Below are 22928 nucleotides of genomic sequence, written 5' to 3'. Positions count from 1 at the left end.
ATGCCCAGTGTTAAGTGAATAGCATTTTCAGTCTGTACTAGTAAAGTAAAAAAATAGTAATAATAATTTCAAACTTACAGAGAAGTTGCCAGAATAAGAATAGTACAAAGAACACCTATGTGCCATTTATGCAGATTCACCTATTACTAACATTTTGGTCCATTTGCTTTATAACCTGCTCTTTCCTCTACCTCCCCACCTCCCTTTCCCTTCTCTATCTATCTAGCTAGATATATCATATTTTCATTCCGAGCAACTGGAGAGTAAATTACATGTATTGTGGCCCTTTATCTCTAAATACTTCAATGTGTATTTCCTAAAAATAAGGATGTCATCTTACATAACCACAGCACAGTTACCCACTTCAGTAAATTTAACTACTTGAAACTACTGTCCTTATTCAAATTTTGTCAATTAACCCAACAATTTTCCCTCCAGTCTTTTTTCCCCTACCGTACAGAAGCTACGTACGTCTCAGGTCAACTACTGCATTTAGCTGTCACGTCTTCTTTGCCTCCCTTCATCTGGAGCATTCTCCCAGTCTTTCTTTGTCTTTTATGACACTGACCTGTTTGGGGAATACAGCCCTCTTCTTCTCTTTTTAAAAATAGAATTTTCCTTATTTAAAGTTTCTCCGATGTTTCCTCGTGATTAGATTCCAGTGAGACTAGCAGACAAAGGACACTGTGTCCCTTGCAGGTCACGTATGTCTGGAGGCACAGGTGTTCCTCTGCTCCCACTGCTGACAGGAACTTTGATCACCTGGCCAAGATGTTGTATGACTTCTCCACTGAATAGTTAACTAGTTTCGTCTGGCGAGTGATAAGGAATCTGTGGTAAGATAGGATAAGACCAGGTACATATCATGCCCCTCACCCAAATTTGCCCCTGGTTTCAGCACCTCTGACAATGGCTGCCTGAGTGAATCTCTACTACGATGGCTGAAAACTGATTTGCCAGCTCCAGCACTCGCTCCACTTTTACCAGTCAGCCTTTGCATTCTACTGAAAGTAAACGCCTCCTGTCTCCCTCATGTATCTAACTAGTTATTTATCAGCGATAAGGATTTCAAGGATTCCTATTATTTGAAATGGTCTATAATACATTACTGTCCTTAATTCTTTTTATACTCAAGTTGTCACGAATTTGGCCTAGGCAATTTTGCAGTTTCTCACTGTTTACCCTTCTGAGCAAATTCTAATGCCTAGAACTTGCTTATTATGCAAATTCTGTTTGCTAAGGAATCTTATAAGGTTAAGGCATACCTAGACTTTAGCAATGACTCAATTATTTTTCTGATTTCCCTAATGAAAATGTGGTATGTAGCCACGGACTTACATACATGACACACCAATGTACATTACAATACGGACTTTATTAAAATGAGAATAAAGAAGCGCCAAAATTAGGAACAGAAACTGCTAGAGGCAATAAAACAAATCAACTCTAATAGAGTTTTAGTCATAGTCATAATGGAAATTTGAGGAACTTCAGCACAGTTCACAAAGACAGAAGCTCCTTTGAGCCTAACAGATTTGTGGCTGTACAGGAAGTGAGTTGACTCTGGGTGAGAATTAGGTTACACCCATTAAGATAGACCTGTGCAAGATCCAAAAGACTGAGGACATTTTTTTGCCCTTTTTGACTTTTTCTGCTGTCAAGCAGGCTGAGGAAACTGGGGTCATTTCAACAGTAGTACTCCAGCATCCATCTTCCAGCTTCCTGCATATATAAGAGAGTGGCAGCAGAAGCTTCTGGATTCCAGCTTTCGGATCCCTGGGTCACAACTATTGCAAAGTACTGTGAACCCTTAGCTCTGGAATCATCAGCCACAGAATTCGAGCACCTCCCCTAGAGGGTCAGTTCTGGATGGGCGTGAAGGTCATGCCTGGTGGCCCAGCCTGGAACGGCTCCTTCAGCCCCTCCGTGCATTTTGTAAACACCTAATTCCCTTCTTAAACATTTCTGACTTAAACTGTCTCCAGCTCTTTCAGCTTCCTGCTCTAAAACCTGATAGGGTGAGGCAGATGACAGAGAAGAAAACAAACAAACAAGATAATATAGATTGTGATCACACCTAACAGGAAATAAACAGGATGTGTAATAGAGAAAAAAGAGAGGCTGCTTTGAAGATGGAACCCGAGGAAAGCCGCACCTGGAACCTGATCTTTAAAGTGAGGATGGAAAGTTGAGAAGGAGCTGGTCACGTGAAGGGCGGGTGAAGGCAGCCAGCCTGGGGAAATACTATGATGGGAAAGAACTGAGCATGTTCAAGCTGCCGGCAGCTAGGTAGCTACAGCAGAGGGAACCAGGGGGAGAAGGGAAAGAGGTGGGCTGGAAGAGGAAGAAAAAGCCAGACCACATAGACCACAGGAAAGAGTGTGGGTTTTCCTTTAAATGTTACCAAAAGCCACTCAACAGTTTCAAGCAGGGAAGTAACATGTACGAATGTCTGTACACGAGCCCACGGGGCTATGGAGTGGGGAGTGGACTGCAAAAGGCAGAGAGGTGCTGGAAGACCAGTTAGGACGCTCTCCCAGAGGTGCAGGAGTGAAAAGGCAATGGTGTAGACTGGGGAGCTGGTGGTGGAGATGGTCAGGAAGGGCCGGTGCAGAAAGGAGCCAGACAGAACTAGCTGATGACAGAAATGGGGAGCAAAAGAAGGGTATATTGAGGGAAACAGAAGGGAAAATCAAAGATGAGGCACAAGGAGAGCTTTTTTGGTTGAGCAATGCGGTTTTAAATTGTCCTCCAAAACCTTGTGTTTGCTCCTAAAATAATTACGGAAAGGACAATTGTTTCCAAATTGCCACAATTGAAATGGAATGCACCACGGTCTTGAACAAAGAGATGAGTTCATTTAAGCAGGTCACATGTCCTTCAGGTGAGCCTAATCTACTGCCAAAGGAAACCTGCTTCCACAGGCACATGGACCCCAAGTTCTGATGTGGACAGGGCTTGTGTACATCAACAGGGAGGACTTTTATTTATTCAAGTATAACCTCCTCCTCCATAAACTACAAAGGCAGGTAAGTATTGAAGAAGAAAAGTTGATTCTTTCTAAGCCAGTAGCTTTACTTTTTAAACTTCAAATATAATTAACGACAAGATTAGACTTGTAGAGCCTCACGCCTTAGGAAAGTCATTTCTATTGTTCATGAAATCAGAGTAGGTTTGCTTCATGTCTGATGAAAAAGAATTCCATGAATCTCAATGTTTCTATTTTGAAAAGGGGGGAGGAATACCGCATAGGTACTGTCATTATTAATAAATAAGCCAATTGTCAGAAATGTAAACACTTCAGGTTTCTAAAGGCATTAAGTGTATAAATAAATTATAATCCTCCTCATTTCGTGAATGCCCCCCGCCTATCCCAGCTGGCCTGCATGCGTTATTTCACTTAGCCCCGTGGCAGGACTGAGGAACCTATGGCTCCAAGCATGCTGCCCGTGGTGACTGGCTCCAGCCAGTTCTTCAAAAGGACATCTACCACTGCTTGTGTTTTAAAATAAAAAATAAAAAAAACTTTCCCTTCCAAAACTAGTTCTTAAAATTAATACCAGCAAATGCATATTTAACATCAAGATGTTCAATATCACTACCATGTTTCCCTGAAAATAAGACCTAGCTGGACCATCAGCTCTAATGAGCCTTTTGGAGCAAAAATTTATACAAGACCCAGCTTATTTTACTATAAGACCAGGTCTTTATAATATAATATAATATAATATAATATAATATAATATAATATAATATAATATAATATAATATAATATAATACTGGGTCTTATATTAATTTTTGCTCCAAAAGACGCGTTAGAGCTGATGGTCCAGCTAGGTCTTATTTTGGGGGAAACAGGGTAGTTGCAGTATTTGATACAATCTATGATTCTTTCCTGCTCTGTACAATTCTAACCATCCGATTGTACTGATAAAAAGCGAAACCTGTATATAGCTGCTATTCAAATGAATGGCTGTAACTAAGCACTTATAGCCTGACAGGCACAGGGTGAGGGGCAGGGGTTGCACACAGTGACTCTCGGAAGTGGCCACTAGAATCCCCATTTGACTGACGTGAGACTGAAGCGCAGATTCTTGCCCAAGGTCACACTGCCAATATGTGGCAGAACCCAACCCACGTGTGCTCACCTGCACGCCTACCTGTGTTCTTTCCTCTCTCCCACATGCCTTCCTAGGAACAGACACAACACATCTGAAATTCAAGGGTGCCTAAAAAGCAGCTGATTTCATCAGACTCTTTGTCCTATCTGAGACTTTAGCTATGTGACAGTCCCTGTTATTCAACTGTTAATGGCTTAGAAATGCAATTGCTTGTTCATCTTTCTAGCAGGAAGCTAAACATGTCAGATAAATAGCATCTGCCTTGGGGAATAAACTAGAAAACCAGAGAAAAGCATCATCTACACACACTACACATCTTCTGCTGTATTGCAAATGAGACAAATGATGCATTTGGACAGACATAATTCACAGAGCCCTCGAGCCTCTCTTCTAATGATGTCACAGGGGAAGAGCCACGTCGAGCAATGACCCAAATGTGCCCTGCTCTCCAGTCTTGCGTTTTGATATCTAACACTTTTGCTTTATCCCCATCATGTACAGTGGCAGCTCATTTTTATTTCTGCCTGGGAAATTCTATTTTATCCTGGTGATTTATTGTTAATTTTTCAATTAATTTAAGTGTGAAAAATGTATTGAGCTGAGAACAAACAGGCACAAGGAATCTTTATGGGGTGATGGAAATGTTCTTAAAATGATTGTGGTGATGGCTGCACCACTCTGTAAATTCACTAAAAGGAGTGAAGTTATAGCGTGTACATTATACCTCAATAAAGCCTTAAGTATGCTGAGATAATGCTGATAGATAATGGAGGTCAATTCTCCATTATCAATTCTGGTTGAGAGGATGAAAATACCACACTGTTAGAAAGCACTGAAGGGTATTCCTTTGCTGCTCTCTATGGGGAAAAGGGCCACCCTTTCCTTCTGGAACACATGGATGCCTACATGCCATGCCTGCTGGGAGTCATAGCACATATGCTAAAAGTGGAATACTTCTCATTCCAGGCAGCCAGGAATGTTAAATAGTTACTGAGCACCTGGAAGGGAGGGAAGGGAGGAAGGAATACCTGGAAGGGCTGGAGGAGTGGCACCTGAGGGAGGTCTTCAATGCTGAAGAGATTTGGCCCAACTGAGGTATAAAAAAGATGGGATGTGAGAAAGGACTGACCTTTTGGGAGATGAGGTAAGGAAGAGGAAGTGCAAGCACTTCAGCAAGGTTGAAATTAAAGGTCATGTTAGGAATGCAAACTCCCGGGAGCCACCCCAGACCTGCTGAATAGGAATAGTTAGTGGTGAGACCTAGGAAGATGCATCTTAATAAGCCACCCACCCCCTTCACCAGGTGGTCTCTGCACACTGGTGTCCCGAGCTAGAACCTAAGCAAGGCCTTATATGCAATGAGAAAGTGTCTGCATACTTCAAAGGCAATGAGAAGCTGTGAACAGATTTTAAGCATAAGGTGAGAATGGATTTGAACTTTAGAAAAAGCAGTCTGGCATGGCACATTGCTTTGGGGCAGAGCAAGAAACCTAGAGCCCCCTCCAGGGGCCAGGAAGGCACACTGGCACCTCCTGTACCTTTTAACCTCTTATACTAACTGAACACAAACATACCTTTTACAGGTCAAAGTCTCCAACTAACATCTAGGTGTTAGGTGAAAAACCTGTAAGAACCAATATGATATCCACTAATGTTAACATGGGGGACGCACCCCCCTCCTTAACCCACACAGCAAAACATTTGATGAAACCAGAGGTTACCATACATACTATTTATGTGTTGGTGGGTAAAAGCCATTTTCAAAATATTACTGACATTGCCGCTTCCCTTGCTGACAAACACTAACACTGTTCTGCTTAAACAGATGGCCCTTTGAGCCCATATTCACCGCTCTCTTTTGTGCTAAGTGGTTTCCCCATTCCCCTCAGGGAGGCAAATGTGTAAGAACCATAAACTTTTTTTCAGAATTGACTCAGCTGGAGGTCTGGGATTAGCCTGAGAGGTATCTCCATCTATCCTACACAAATCCAGTTTTTCAGGACCCTAGATAAGCCGACCTCTATGCAATGCCAGTTCCTTCCTTATAGGGCTGGGAAAACAGTGTCAACCATCCACATCCTGCAGCCTTAATACTATTAGTGCTGAGACCCACACACTAAACACCTTACAGGGCTTTAATCCTCACAATAACCCTCTGAAGTAGGTTCTATTATCTCCAATTTACAGATGAAGAAACAGAAGCTTAGAGAGATTATAACTCAGCCAAGGTTGCACAGGGAAGAGCAGGGATTCAAATCCACGTCCATCTGACTCCAGAACTTATACGATACCACTTCATGGGATGTCCCAAATAGATTTATATTTCTTCCTAAGTTTTGATGCCTACATGCATATTAAAGAAATAAGCAAATGTAATGCATAAAGCTTACAACACATTATAAACAACTTACATGCAGTCCTAGAAATCACCTAGTTCAGGGGTCAGCAAACTTTTTCCATAAAGGACCTATAAATATTTAAGCCCTGTGGGCCATATGTTCTGTGTCCCAATACTCAACTCTGCATTGTAGTGCAGAAGCAGCCACAGGAACACCTAAATGATTGGGCATTGCTGTGTTCCAATAAAACTTTATTTACGAAAACAGGCAGGAGGTGAGCAGGCTACATTTGGCCTTCTGGTGAAGTTTGCTGTCCCCTGACCTAATGGAAAGGGCACTGAATGTAGCGTTACAGCACTTGGCTTCTAAACCTGATTCCGTGAGTGACCTTGGGCCAGTCACTTTCTGTTTCTAGGATGCGTTCTTCTGCAGAATGTTCTTCTCAATTGACTGCAAAACAAAGTAAAACTATATCTGAACACACTAAAACATCTGTAGCAGATTCTTTAGCAAACCCATAAATAATGAACTATGGTAGCAATACCTTAAGATTAAGCATAAGGAGAAAGAAAACTGGTGTTTAAAGAGTACTTTTATGTGCCAGGTGTTTTGTAAAATAGAATTTTCTCTCATCCTCATCACCAAACATGTGAGGTAGGTATATTCCCGTTATAAATGAAGAGCATCAGACAAGTTAAATAACAAGACAAAAGTCACACAGCAAACAAGAAGCCAGGATCTGAACCCAAGTTGTGCTGGGGGTAGTTGTTCTTGGCCAATAAATATTCGGTCGATGATTTTGCATAGATGATGATCCATGAGTGCTTCTGGGAGAGGGTTCTAGAGTCAGGCCTCATTCCCTCATTCTCTCTTCAGGACTCTCCCACTCTGTCATCTGCCTGGCCCGCCTCCTCTCAAAAAGATCAAACCCCATTTGGCCTGAAAAACAAGGTGAGAATCTGAGGTTTGTTTCCTTCAGTTCTGAGTGCAAGGATTGTGACTCAAGAGTAGAAAAAAGACCAGGAACCCCAGAACTATAGGACAAAGTGGTCTCAGGAAACAGCCAGAGGGAAAAGAAGGACTGAGGAGCCCCTCAGAGAAACCCTGCCTGGCCCTGCTGACCACACCAGGACCGTGAGTCAGGATGGTTCTGTCTCAGAACTTAGATGAGGGTAAGAAGCCATGTGATAAAACATCAGCCTGTGGAATTACGCAAACATGTCTGACTTGTCTGTCTCCTTAATCACTGCTTTGGAGTTTACAGCTATCAGTTTAAAACTGTCTTGGAAATGGGGTTGGGAAAGAAGAAAATGAAACCAAGAACTAGCATCATCATTGCTTCCTTTATTAAAGGAGAGAGAGAGAGAGAGAGAGAGAGAGAGAGAGAGAGAGAGAGAGAGAGAGAGAGAAACATTCCACAAACATGGGAGGATACAAAAAGAAAACAAAACAAAAAAACTTTTTTAAAAACCAAATTCCTTAGGTGAGGGTTCAAGGCCTATAGAAACCTACGGGAACACACGCGCACCCCACCCCACAGGACGCTCTCACCCGCTCTGCTTCAGCACAGCGGCCTCCATTAGGCTTTCTCCAAGCCTGAGCTTGTTTCCTCGGCTGCTCCCTCCGCTGAAGGAATGAGGCTGTGATCTGTTCCATCACCGCCTGCTACAACTGCACCCCTCAAGTCCAGATCAAATGTCTCCTTCTCGATCACAGATGTCAAAGGTGAGAAGACCTTACAGAAGCAGGTCATTAATGCCAATTCCTTCAGTGACCTCTGAGAAAACCAAGGCCAACCGGGGTTCAGTCACACAGCTGGGCAGTCAAGACTCTGGAAACCAAGTCCACTGACCTGGGCAGGGGCATGCCCTCACCAGGACGTCTCGGTGACTGCCCTGTGAAAGCGCCCTGCTTCTTCTAGAAGCACCAGACCGAGGAGCACCCTTTATACGCGCCCCTACACTCCAGCTTAGAGCTGTTTGTTGGTGTCCACATTCCCACTGTCTGCTCCAGAGGGGTTAAAGCCGTCCCTTACCCGAGTGGTATCCCAGCACTTAGCCACCCTTACATATAGGCCTTCAGTGCGCTGTTGACAGACCCCGGACAAACAGAACAAAACAAAACACCAGAAAACCCCCTGCCTCCCCACTTCTGATCTCGTCTCCCTCCAATCGGCCTCCTTGCACTGCCAGAGTGAGCCACCTACTTACAGTGCTGGTCTCTGCACACTTCTCCTCAACCTCAACCTTAAACACACACCAGGATAGCCACGATTCGGCGTGAAATACTTGGAGTGGCCCTTCCTGCCCTTCTAGTACTGTTCCCTACCACCCAAAGCACCGCAGCTCCGTGCCTTAGGCCTGCTAGCCCCTCACCCTGAGACACACAGAGCTCCCTGGTGACCAACTCTCTCATACACGGCTAAGCCCTGCTCATCCTGCAAGACCCTGAATTTCTAAGAAACAACCTCTTATAGGAAACCACGCCTGACTACCCATCCCCCAGGTAAGGTGCCCTCCTCTGTGCTCCAAAGCACCCTGGCATCCTTCCTCCATGGTTTGAGCACAGAGCAGTACATCTATTTGTCTACCCACCTGTCGACTACACCAAAATTTAGGATGGGCACTGTGTTTGTCTCTCTAGCACCGAGCGCAAAATCCAACACATTAAATTAGATTCAACAATTCTTCTCACGTACTAGTTACAATCAGTCCCAACAAAGATATATAGATATATAGATATATAGATATATACATATATAGATATATAGATATATAGATATATATATATATATATATAGAGAGAGAGAGAGAAAGAGAGAGACCTATATATATATCTATATATCTATGTAGGCCCTATATATATGTCAGCATAATATCAGCAATACCAAAGGGACATATGCATAGATCTCAGCACAAAAGCATCTACTACATACCCACAGCCTTTAAATAAAGAGCTTAAGATGCATAATGGCATGATGAACTTCCAGGCATTCAAATACTTGAGGAGCCCTTCTGAAGAGGTGTAGTGACCTAACCCATTTGGCCAACTAGCTAAAGTGACTCTTCCACTAGTGCAGGGGTGGAAGCGGAGAGCTGAGAGACGGGGAGCAACAAGAGCCTCAACAAAGGAAACTCTTCCCAGGAAATCTCACAAGCACCCGGGAGAGCCCCCAGGTACTCAGTCTCTGCGAAGTGAGCACACAGTGACTTCAGGAGACCCACCCAAGATGGCCATGGCGGTACGGGGGCTGAAGGCTGTCAACAGAGGGCTAGATGGAAACCATAAGCTTCACAGAATTCACAGTATCAGATTCACACTGTGGATAATTAGTGACAGCACCCGAGGGCAGGGAACTAAGATAAGAAGGCAAACCAGCTAACTCAAGGGAAGAATTGATACCTGCCTAGAGAAACATACCTGCGCTACTGGACCTAAAAGGAAGGAAGGAGGTATCCGGGTATGGGGAGAAGGAAGGAGAAAATGAGGGTAAGTTTCACTGAGAAAGTAGCATTCCAAGAATAGTTGGGATTTCAAGATTTTCAACATTGAACATCTCAGGAAAATTGTCTGTTAACCTGCGCAGAGTTGAGGCTGATGGTAAGGTGATACTATTTTTTCCTCCTACTCACCTGCACAACCAATTACAAACACCCTTTGCAATCTCATCCCCTCATGAACAAATCGCCAAGCTCCCGCATAAGCCACAATGAGCCACTCATGCAGGGATGAGTTTATTCTGCATGAGGTCCTTCCTCATCCTCTACACCCACCAAAAGGGGGTGGGGTTGAACCCTAGGCCTCTTCTGAGGAAACAGCACCACCACCCAGCCACACAAGAGACCCAGATTATCACTGAACAGCTCCTCTCTTCTACCCCCTCTCCATACCACTCATCCTCAAACAGGCTCCCAGGCCAATTTCTCCTCCATGTTCTCACGGAAAAGTCCCTCCACTCTGGCCTCCTCTCCAATCCCACAGTCTCTGGTCCACTTCCGTCCTCATCTCCTCCCACATGAACTGTTGCAACAGTCTCTTGCCCTTCCTGCTGCCTCCTCCACAATCTGGCTGCATCAACTTCACCAGATTTATCTTCCTAAAATAAATAACCTATGATACTTGCCTAGTTAAACAAAAACATTCTAGACTCCTATTTTTTAGGAGATGTAGTCAAAACTCCTTAGCATGACACTCCAGACACTCCAGCATGGGATGCAAGCAGGCTGTGCAGCCTCGGCCCTCACCAGCCCTCCTTCCCAGCGCTGAATACCCAGCTGAGCCCAGGTTATGCTCGTTCCCGCCCGTCTCCACTTCCGCCCAGGCCTGAGCCTTAGCCCACTTGCTCCCCCCAGCATAATCCTGATCACCCCTCTAGACCCAGTTCAACTACCATCTCTTCTTTCAAGTCTTTGCCAACCCCTAACCATCACTGTTTGCACCTGCTGTCCTGCGTAATTACTGAAAGCATTTACTCTCATACTGACCTACTACGGACAATAAAGCATATAGCCCCCCCCACCTAAGACCTACCCTGACCCAAAGACAGAACAGGGCCCTCCTATCTAAAACCTAAGAAGGTGCTCAATGAACACTGATGGAGGGAAAGAATAAATCCGATTCTAAGAAAATAGTAGCAATCAATTTTATCTAAACTTCATCTAAAATTCCAATGGAAAAAGTTTCTAAATCAGAATTAGATCTAAAAATTCTTGGGCCAAAAAAACAAGCAATGGAAACATCTGTCACATAAGCCATTTCTATCCCTAACCCAGTGTTTCTCAACTTTTTTCCATTATTGTCCTCCTAAGAAACCTTTTTAGATATTTTTCCTAACCACACCCCCCATGAGATTTTAATAGCACAGAGGTATATATATCTGTGCTTTACATATAAAATGAGCAAGTATAAATTTACTTTTTATTCAATAATGGGTTCAGAATGACTAAATAAAAAAAATTAAGTTAGATTAAAATTTTTAAATCTCTTAACATTCAATTTCTAACTGTATTTGATGAGTAACTTTTCATAGAACTTTAATATAAAAATGTAATGTATCAAATTACATATGCAAATTACCAATTTCCACAAAATAGAATGTAACCAAATATTTAAAAGACGTTTAAAATTCATTTTTCCAGTTAAGGTAAAACAATTGAAAAATTATCTTCTTAAATTGTTTTTAGTGAAATTAAGTCATTTCATCTGAGAACACAATTTTTAGCTTAACTAGCTGCTAGATATTCACTCAGACATTGTTGATATTTTCTCTTGACATAATTATTGGTGGATTGGATGATTTTAATAGGATTAAACAATAAAATATAAACTATTTTTATTAAATTCCCCAACCCAAATCACACAAAAACAGAGGGCCAAATATAAGCAACATCCAAGACAGTCGACAGCAGCCCATATGTATGAGGAGGTCACCAAGAGAGAAATGACCTCAAGATCAAGCAACGGATGGTCCTCCAGTCATAGCCATCAATCCGCCATAGGCTGGTGGTATAGACCTTGCATAATTTCTGTATACCTTGCATGAACTTGATGTCAATGTTGCTTATGTAATATCCAATAAAACCCAATGAGGCAAATTTAAGAAATATTGAGAAATAAGACTTATCAACCAAACTCTGAAGGTCCACACACCATGGTAATATCTGTGATGTTTTGGTAACCCTCCAGAACAAACGTTTGCCGCCCTTGAGGTTGCAAGCTCTAACTTCTGTGTTTAAGTATTTATCCTCCTAGCACCTGAACAGAAGAGAGAGAGAGAGAGAGAGAGAGACAGAGAGAGAGAGAGAGAGAGAGAGGAAGGAGGAGGAGGAGGAGGAGGAGGAGGAGGAAAGAGACGGAGGGAAGGAGGGAGGCAGGGAGGAAGGAAGGAAATACCCCATCCCACAGCTTCCATGAGAGCTCTTGTACTACCATCATCTCCTTGGTTATTTTGAAAGAAAAGTGATTCCCATAGTATTAGCCCTTCTCCCAAAAAGGAGCCTACCTCCATCCAAAAGCACGGACTTCTAGAGCTGAAAGAACACTGAGGGTTCACCCAGCCCTCCTTTTTCATATGAGGAAACTCAAAAGAGCCCTAAGGGGGTTGAGAAACCTGCTCAGTCAAGGTCATTATTTTGGACAAAGTCCTTGTCTGTCTAGTTCACTGTTCTCTCCAGGCCAGTGCCAGTCTCTGCACATAAGATAGTCAAATGTTTGCACACACAAAGAATGAACGGCCATGGGGCAAATTAGTGACAGAGCTGAGAGCTCAGTTCACTCTTCCAACTACATCACTTGGTACTACTTTCCAACTACACACTTTTACTTCCCTAGAATATTAAATAGTGGCCACAAAGACTATGAAATGTATATTAAGTGTCTGAAAAACTTCCCAGCTGAAATGAGCTATTTTAGTTCACACATGCAGTAAAGTTGAAGAGCAGGGTGCTATTCACTTGTGTGTGGGGCGCTTCAGCCCAATGAAAGTTAGGGGCTTTGTACAAATTAGTGAAGGGTACCCAGATTTCAATGCACTGCTTCTCACTGGCTTACCCTGCCTTGAGTTCTTTTCTAGAGTTCTTGTACACATGATCTATCTCGCTCCCCAGGCTGAGAATTCTACAGAGCCAAAACTATGTCCTCTCTTTCTAAGGCATCTACAAAGCTTGAGCAAAGAGCAAATGTTCAATAAAGCTTTGCAAAGTTTATACCAATGGAAATGGTACACCATGCGGGACAAGTGGATTTGGCACGAACAAAAAATTTTGTTTGTACTGTTCATCTCCTAGGACCAGTACAGTACCTAATATGTAATGAGGGTCTAATAGTTATTGAATTTAAAAAATGAATGAAAAGATATGGCAAAAACTGAGAAACTAAGCAAAATCTTTTTGTAGTCATTCATTCATTCAAAAAAAATACGTATTTACCAAGTATGTAGGTGCATGCCAGGCTCTCCACTGCTCTGAAACCTAACGCCCCCGACCCAGCTAGAGCCCTTCTCCCTAGCTAATGCATCTCAATACGTCAGTTCATCTGGTAGGCAGTGGGCACAGCAACGGTGGCCATGTGTCTCAATATGCCCAGGGCAATCCCAGTTTATACCTATTGTTCAAGTGTTAATTATTAATAGCATCCCCTTTCTCTCTCAACAATACCCTTGGTCTAGACCAGGAGTGTCCAAACTGCGGCCCGCGGGCCAACTCCATTTTTTATTGGCCCGCAGCAAATTCCAAAAATATATTTAGTTTACTTCAATAAACCAGGTGAGGCAATACGTACTTCACCTCGAGTGAGTGGCCCAGCTGTTTGTGTATTTTACCGCATATGGCCCTTGGTGAAAAACGTTGAAAAAAGTTTGGACACCCCTGGTCTAGACAATTATATAGCCCTAAGCGTTGCGAAACTTTTTCAACAAGCAGACTAGGGATTCAAAATTTTCACTTTCCATTTACTAGCTACTCCCAGACTTGTTTCCTTGTTTACAATACAGGCATAACACTGATTAAGCTAAATGGTTATACAAAGAGAAGTAGCTGGGGACAAGGCTGGGACATCAGATTGAGAGACCACACTGTAGAGGCCCGCACGCCAGGTACATGGATAGTTAATTTAATATACAGCAGGAGCCATAAAAACTTTTGAGTAATGGAGTGAATGTATAGTCAAATCACCATAAAAGTGTTACTACCTTGATTACAGAAAAGGATTAACTAAGACAGGAGGAATGAAAAACAGCTGGCTCTCTGAAATACTAAAAAGACAGCCCAAAGCTATAAAGAAGGTTGTCACAGATGAAAATAGCAACAAATGTGCTATTTCATCATTTGCCTTTATGGGTAGTTTCAAAGTTTCAACAATGAATAGATGCAACTGAGCAAGCTCTCCTTCATTGGTCTGTGGTCCTGGTGCCCTCACTGCCAGGAACAGGCTCTAAGGAAGGTTCTGGACAGCCCCACTTGCCCTCTTGTTTGCCAGTCCTGTAAAGGAGCTGCAGTTCTGTTTTGGTGTGTTTTTATTTTAAGGGCTACATTTAGAACATAGTGTTCGTTGTCGGGAGTTTCCCGACACTGGGAAGATGGACAGAAACCATCTCCAGATCTTCCACTATTGCATCATTTGAAACTAAGCTTCCTCAGGCAGCGACTTGCAAAATTCAAAACAGGTAAAATGGCAGCGGCAGCCGCTGCTGCTGCTTCTGCTGCTGCCGGTGCTCCTGCGCTGCCGCCGGCCTCAACTTGAAGCTCAAAATACGGCGTCTCTCTGGAGCTCTAAGTGCTGAAAGGAAGTCAATAAATCAACAGGTCCGGTGCGCCTGCCCGAGGGTGCTCAAACCCGGGCGCGCCGGCCCCAGGAGGAAGTGGCCAATTATTTAAATACAGTTGAGACAGCAGCTTGCCGGAGTCGGTTCTCGTAGAGCCTTCTATCCGTCTATACCCGGGACCTGCTCGGGAGAGGCCCGGGCCCCGTGGACCAAGGGGAAAGCACCGATTCCTGGGCTGCTGCTCTGGTCCCCTCGCCCTCCGGCCTGGGGCAGCCTCTGCCCTGCCTGCCTGTGCTGACACCCTGGGGCTCCTTCTTCCACCCGCTGTCCCCCCTCCTCTCATCTCTTCTAAGCCTTTCAGTTCAGTCCCCAGGAAACTTCCATAGAAGGTGAGACTCCCGGCTCCAGAGAGAGTTTCACAAACCCCCGAGGGCTAGTGTCCGGACTTCGGGATCAGACCTCACGAAGCCCAGACGTCCCTGCAGAGGCTCAGATCAGCTCAGAGCTGAGGGTCCTGAGCTCCGGCGCGCTCGCACCCATCCACCCGCGGACCGGACACGGTGTCCTGCATCCCCCGACCCCACGATGCCAGAGGCTCCGAACCTCAGCACCACCTCCGCTCCGAGCGCCACAGAGACCCTCCTCACTCCCGCAGGGATAGACCTCCCAAGGTCAGGTGCCCCCACCCGGAGCCCCAGCCCTTTCCTCCAGGCGGGAGGCTGCTTGTCCCAAATTGGGGCCAAGGGGGCGGGACCTTGGCCGTCCCGGCCGAGCTCGCTCACCCATCCCTGGCTCCAGAGGCAGTGCCCTCACTCCCCACCCGCCAGTACCTCGTCTGCTTCCAGCTCTGCTCCGTTGCCTACGAGCGCCATGTTCCTCCTTCGCCTGCCGCCGCCCAAAAACCAAGCCGGGATCTTACAGCCGACTCCGTTTCTCCGCTCCGGGCTCAGCCCAGCGCCAGCGAGGGAGGACCGAGGCGGCCCCGCCTTCCTGCCGGGTCCTGGGCGGGGCCAGAGCGCAGCTAAACGAGCGCTTTCCCCGCCCCTTGGCGCCCGCAGAACTGCGGAGCATCCATTTCCCGAGAGGGCGCGGGGCTGCACTCCTCGCCACAAGCTCCGCCCCTCGCAGGCCTCGCCCCGCCCTTCCACGCGGCTCAGACCCGAGAAGCCAACCAGGGGGCTGGCATCCTCCTTGGACCCAGTGGGCGGGGCCATCCAGCGGCGGAGTCACCTCGTGGGCGGAGTCACTTCGCAGACGCAGACTTCGCGAGTCTGGTCCACAGTCAGGGAAGGTGCTTGAGGGTCTTCGCTTCCGGAGCTCTGCGGAGTGCTGGGTTGAGACCAAGGCTAAAGCCGCGCTGCCCCTCAGGCCCATGGAGCGTCCACCTGGTCTTTGTGTCGGTGCCAGTCCACTTCCCTCGCAGGTGAACACCGTGTCTCACAGGTTGTGTGGCCCGAGTGCCTGGGTCACTGTCACCGGTCACCCAGAGGTCTTAGGTCAGGGGCATCGTCTTCAGTGTATGTTTGAAAGCTAAAAGAAAAACTGAGGGACAGGTATTTGTACTCAGGGCCCCTCTACCCCTCCTCCCACTATCTTGTCACCTTTATTTCCCCATAGCATCCCGTGCTGATCCTTTATGTCGCCCCAAACATATGTGTACAATTCGAACTTGCACTGTAAGCCCCATGAGTGTAGGGATACTGCGTGTCTTCTTAAAGGCTGTATCCCCAATATCTAGAACGATGCCTTGCATGTAGTAGGTGATCAACAAATATTTGTTGGCCAAGTGTAGAAATTGATTTTTGCTTCTAATATGTCAAATAATCAAACTATCCAACTGGTAAATTAAAAACTATCGTTAGGGTTTTTTGTCATATATTTTACATACGATAAAATTCACCAAGTTTAAGTTTCCATAACAAATGTTTACAAAACACCATCCCAACCATAATATAGAACACCCCCAAAAGTTCCCTGTGAGCCTTTGCCATCAATTTCCTACACCCAGTCAGTGGCCTCTGGAAATCACTGACCTGCTTTCTATAACTATCGTTTTGCCTTTTCTAGAATTTCATATAAATTGACTCATAGAGCATGTGGTCTTTTGCGTCTGACTCATGAAAGACTATTTAATGATCATCCAGTGATAAGTGCCAGGAGGATACTAAGCCCCTTGCATATACTATCTCATTTATCTTTCATAACCCCATGAAGTAGATACTGTTAACTTACAGATGAGTAAGTTGAGGCTCAGTGAGTTTCAGTAACTTACTTGAGTTCAGACAGCTATTAAGAAAGTAGGGGTGCCAGAATCTGAACTCCAGCAGTCTGACTCAAGGGTGTGGCTGGTAACCACAGCTCTGCACTTCCTCCAGCCACCCTCTTTTCTCCCTACTTGTTTCAGTAGGGCAGCTGCCTACAAACGCTTATCACACACATTTTCAGTGAGTCACTTTGCATCCTTGAAATTTCCTGATTTTAATGAGTCACATGTGTCTTTATACTAGAAAAATAAAATGGTTTCTACCCCATATACAACATGAAAAATAGTTAGATTGTGATGATTGCACAACTCTATGAAGTCACCATAAATCATGAAGTATATACTTATAATGGGTGAATTTTATGGTTATGTACATTACATTTCAATAAGCTTTTAAAAAGCTGATTAACACACCCTTTGCGTGCTCTTAGAATCAGATATATGGGGCTAGAAGGAACCTAGAGATCATTTAATTCTAATACCCCTGTAAGTTTCCATTCCTCCCCCAACCTCCTGTTTATACTTCACTTTCTGAGGCTAGATTTCCTGTCTGGGTACAGAATCTACTCTGTATTACTCATGCATGATTCTGTTTTATAAAGTTCATTGGTTCCTAAATTAATATCACATCTTTTTGATGTGAAACCATCTCATTGGTGACTTTTTCCTTCCCCATATACTTTGTTATCGTCATACTTATGAATTTCAACTTCTCAAATTTTGAAGAGACACAAAAGAACTTGGCTCAAATTAGTGATGTGATTGTATTATAATGAGAATCAAGTCTAACTTTTCAAAAATCTGTCCTTTTTGATGAAGTTTGATGTGTTATTTTGTTAATACCAGAGATCAAATCTGAAGCCCAGTATGTTTTAAATTCCTATCACTAGAAGAGCAACACTCATATTTCTGAGGAAGACAATTGTAAACACTGAATGAATAAATGTATTCCAGCCTCTGGAACATCTAATCAAATTTGCTTTGCTCTTGGGAGATGCCAAATTTCTTTTCCCGTACGTGGGTGATTTTACAAGATCATGAATCACAAATATAAAACAGCTTTTTTCAAAAAACATTCAGAATGGATTCATTTTTGTAACAGAATTTCCCTTGCCAGTTTGCTGATAACAAATGTTTTACTCTTAACAGTCAAGTGAGATTCCTCAGATTTTCCATTTCCCAAAAGTAACTACCGTGTTTCCCCGAAAAGAAGACCTAGCTGGATAATCAGCTCTAATGCGTCTTTTGGAGCAAAAATTAATATAAGACCCGGTCTTATTTTCCTATAAGATCGGGTCTTTAATATAATATAATATAATATAATATAATATAATATAATATAATATAATATAATATAATATAATATAATATAATACCGGGTCTTGTTTTCCTATAAGACTGGGTATAATATAATATAATATGAGGCCTTACATTAATTTTTTGTTCCAAAAGACACATTAGAGCTGATTGTCCGGCCAGGTCTTATTTTCGGGGAAACATGGTAGCGTAGGGATTAAGCATGAATGGTGTCTGAATTTTTTTACTTTAAAGATACACACTGGGCCGGGCCGGTGGCTCAGGCAGTTAGAGCTCCATGCTCCTAACTCCGAAGGCTGCCGGTTCGATTCCCACATGGGCCAGTGGGCTCTCAACTACAAGGTTGCCAGTTCAATTCCTCGATTCCAGCAAGGGATGGTGGGAAGCGCCCCCTGCAACTAAAATTGAACACGGCACCTTGAGCTGAGCTGCCGCTGAGCTCCCAGATGGCTCAGTTGGTTGGAGCGCGTCCTCTCAACCACAAGGTTGCCGGTTCGACTCCCGCAAGGGATGGTGGGCTGTGCCCCCTGCAACTAGCAACGGCACCTGGACCTGGACCCTCCACAACTAAGACTGAAAGAACAACAACTTGAAGGTGAACAGCATCCTCCACAACTGAGATTGAAAGGACAACAACTTGACTTGGAAAAAAGGCCTGGAAGTACACACTGTTCCCCAATAAAGTCCTGTTCCCCTTCCCCAATAAAATCTTAAAAAAAAAAAAAAAAAAAAAGGTACACACACCTACTGGGAGCTGTTTGAGTTTCAAAATAAATCTAACATTGCAGAAATGTAATCTTTAGTATTCCTCAACCTACTACTCTTAGTGGATGTAAGGTTTTTTTTGTTGAAACTTTATTTAAATAAAAATTGTATTTTCATCATTTGTGTAGTGGGAGAGAGAATGGTTTTGCATTTAAAAAAATTTTTCAGACCTCATGTCCATGACATAGGTGCTCATTGTCAATCATGCATTTGTCAGTGGCTTTGCCTCACATTCATCTCTTAGCTCCTCGAAGAGAACTTGCCCTTCTAAAATCGCCCCTCCCTCTCAATCCCATGTTACTGTGTCTTCCCACTGCCTTCATGGCTCTCATTACTCTCTGAAACTATCTTGTACATTTAGTTGTTTACTGGTTTATAGTCTAGCTCCCTCAACAACAATACCCTCACACACACTATAAGCTCCATGAGGGAAGGAACCTTGTGTTTTGTGTTTGCAACAAAACCACTGTGCCAAACACGAAATGGATACTTCATAAATAAATGGCTATTGAGTGAATGAATGAAAGTATTAAAAATTCATAGTATACAGAGCATTTTGTTTAGACCTTGGCATGCCAATGCTTTAGCATGATTTAAAACGGAGAAAACCAGTGATGATAAAGGAGATTAAAGAACACAAATTACATGAAGTCTAAAAAGTAAATACTGTTTTTCTTAGGGGGATATGGAAGACATGATGACAATCTTCAATGCCTCCTCATTTTTTCAAAATTATACAAGAGCTAAGCACTTAGAGGTCCCTCAGTGATCTAAAAGGGATTAATTCATGTCTCTGGGAGAGGTTTCAACACGAGGCAAAGGAAAAAAACCTCATCATTTAGTGGAGGCTGAAATCCTCCCTTAAGAATATTCCTGTTCTGGGCATTTGGAGCTGGGTAAACATTTATTTTGCTATGTTTATCAGCTCTTTGTTCAAATTTTTTCATATATATATCTATCTAGATAGATAGATAGATATACACATATATATACATAAAATCTTTCCAATCACTTTCCTATTTATTTTTACTATATCACTTTAAATTAATCTCATGTTTTCAGATGAGGAAGGTGAGACCAGAGAAGAGAAAAGCAAAACAAAGACTTTGGCAATATGAGACCTCAGAGTGGAGTGCTGTGGATTTTTCAGCAAGAATAAATAAGGAACCTGTGTCAGAGGCTGCTGGTTGCCACCTGCTGTTCATCCTCCCTTTGCTCCATTAGTAAGAGAACCTGATTTTATATAGGGCAGCATGGTACCCACCTAAAGGATTATAATTTCAAGGATTCCTTTACAACTAGGATTGACCAATGTAACTGAGTGCTGGCAAATCAAATATGTTTCCCTTCCAAGAAGTTCTTTTTAAAGGGAAATAACAGAGGCATGTGCCTTTTGGCCCTTCTGCCTCTCCTCCTTTCCACAGCCTGGAACAGACGTGACGGTTGGAGCTCCAGCCACCTCATTGGACCATAAAGAAACACCTTGAGAATGGAAGCCACAAATGACAGAAGGAGTCTGGATTCGTGATAACTGTGGAGTTACCACACAAGTACTTGACTACTAACCTCCAGATTTCTATTGCATGGATGATAAATCAATTACTATCTTTGTTTAAGCCACTGTTATATTGAGTTTTCAGTTATATGTAAACAAACCTAAATCTAAATGTGTAAGTATGTAATTCAAAGTGTTTTTAGGTCCTCTGGGTTCCAGTATACCTTCCCACGCATTCCAGCCAAAGCGTTTAGAACTTCTGGTCAGTGCTGGACTGGAGTAGCTGACTGGGGACAGTTTTGTAGCCCACGCACACCCTGTCTCCTAAGGACACTTCCCACAGTCCTGTGTCTCTGGGTTCTGTTGTGCCTTCTTTTCCGGCATGTTTCCCCTCGCATTGCTAGAGTCTTTACTGTCCTACAAATCCAAATATTCTCCACATTCTGAAGAATACTAGCATCTTCTGTTAATGACATTTCTCATTGTACTTCATGCATAGTTTTAGTAAACCAATCATTATCTCTGGCCCGCCTTCAGCAATTCTGTTCTCATAGCCTCTTTTAGGCCTACGATTTACACTTCTGATTGGCCACTTTGGGTTTATATCAGGCAGTTCCTACCCTCACTTAGAGAAGGAGTCACAGACAAACCTGCTTCCTTAGACTTACTTCTATTTTCTACAGCTGGTTTTGACTCAGCACTACAATGATCTGCTCTAAGTGTCTCTAAAGCAGTGGTTTTCAAACTTGAGCATGCATCCGAATGAATCATCAAGAGGGTTTGTCAAACCACAGATTGCTGGCCCCAACCCCCAGAGTTTCTGATTACGTAGGTCTGGGGTGGGGCCTGCTTCTTCCTGCTGCTGCGGCTAATTCAACAGCAATGCCTTGAGAACCACTGCTCTAAATCATGGCATGCAACCTGAGTCTTTCGGACACAAGCAGCCTAACCTGCTAAGTGAACTGAGAGTTCAGGATGAAAAACCAGAAAAGTGTTTCTGGGTTGCTACTTAACACACAAAGTCTAATGTTAACATTCCATCTGAATGAAAAGCTATAACGGTTTTCTCCCTGATATTCTTCCAACAAGGAAAAGAATCTGAGTGGTAGAAATGTATATCTTTATGTTTCATGTGACTCAATAAAGTAACTTCCATTTCATTTTCAATAATTTTGTGGAAAAAAAGGTAGGTCCTCACTATTCCAGATGCGCCTGACTCCAGCACAGATACTGAACCACCAGTAATAAAGGTTCATCTCCTAGCTCCTTGACACCTGGATTTGTGACCTTGAACAATCCATTGCAATTCTTTCAGCTTTTTTTCCCCATGCATTTCAAATATAGAATGGGGATTTAAAGTACATAATTTTCCATATCTACCGTGTTTCCCTGAAAATAAGACCTGGTCTTATTTTACTATAAGACCGAGTCTTATACTAATTTTTGTTCCAAAAGATTAATTTTTGCTCCAAAAGATGCACTAGAGCTGATTGTCCGGCAAAGTCTTGTTTTCGGGGAAACACAGTATAAGACTACAATCCTGGGATTCTAAAAGTTGAACTGAAGGAAGCTCTCCTTTACTTATGATGGAGTTATGATGGAGAGTGGGCTGTGGTGACTGGAAGTAGCCAAGTAGATGACTTTATATGTTCCCAAATTACCAGGTGTCTCAAGTGATTTCCCCAAAAAATGTCATGTGTTGGGAGGGGGGGAAGACTTTTAAAGTGATATAATTCATGCTGTCTACCTAATTTTACTATCTATGTACGGTCACGTCTTTCTGATGTCTCCAGCTGACTCGGAATACCCCCCTAATTTCCCAGCAGAAAGCTTTATCTGGACACGTATTTAAATATTGCAAACTCGACTCTAGTGTGACGGCCTCAGGTGCGGTGTGGGAACCTCTGATCTGGCTCAGCAGTATGGCTTGGGTCAGAGGCAGCACAGCATGATTTCTATATGTCTGAAGTTGTACTGTCTCCTAAGCACGTTGACAACCCTGTGAGGTAGGCAGGGCTTATATTTTACAGGTGAGAAAACAGGCTTCAAGATGTCAAGTCACTTGCCCTAAGTTATTACTAAGTGGAGATGAAGCACATGTTACAGCCCTTTTCTGAAAGGTATTTTATAAAGGGTACAACCGTGGCTTGGAGGCTGTTTTCTGGAAAGATTAAGAAAGGCTTAAGTACCCCACATCTGCCTCAGTACAACAAACATACCCCAGAAATTTGTGAGCTCCCTTACCCCTCACCCACCATGCCCCTGGCTGTTTAGTTTGTCATTATCAGGCCATTCGAGGCCTGTGGAGATATAGACCCTTGGGGGACTCAAAATGTATTTTTCTGGCACTGTTCATGCACAAGGGAT

The 22928-nt window shown here is 43.5% G+C and overlaps 1 protein-coding gene across 2 annotated transcripts in view; it reads right to left on the bottom strand.

Moving 5' to 3' along the window:
* Positions 1-15950, bottom strand: part of TTC39B (tetratricopeptide repeat domain 39B) — a 120373-nt gene extending 104423 nt beyond the window's left edge. The window contains exon 1 of one of the 2 annotated variants that reach the window (XM_019739166.2): positions 15552-15950. In XM_019739166.2, coding sequence (XP_019594725.2) covers positions 15552-15935 — 384 coding nt within the window. In that variant the 5' untranslated portion in view covers positions 15936-15950. The remainder of the gene's footprint in view (positions 1-15551) is intronic. The other variant, XM_019739170.2, reaches the window with a different exon arrangement.
* Between the last annotated feature and the right edge of the window lie 6978 nt (positions 15951-22928).

Source organism: Rhinolophus sinicus, linkage group LG04 (assembly GCF_036562045.2).
Source record: "Rhinolophus sinicus isolate RSC01 linkage group LG04, ASM3656204v1, whole genome shotgun sequence".
NCBI classification, from domain to species: Eukaryota; Metazoa; Chordata; class Mammalia; order Chiroptera; family Rhinolophidae; genus Rhinolophus; species Rhinolophus sinicus.
The sequence above is the reverse complement of the archived record's forward strand: the minus strand, read 5'-3'. Positions and strand labels throughout refer to the sequence as shown.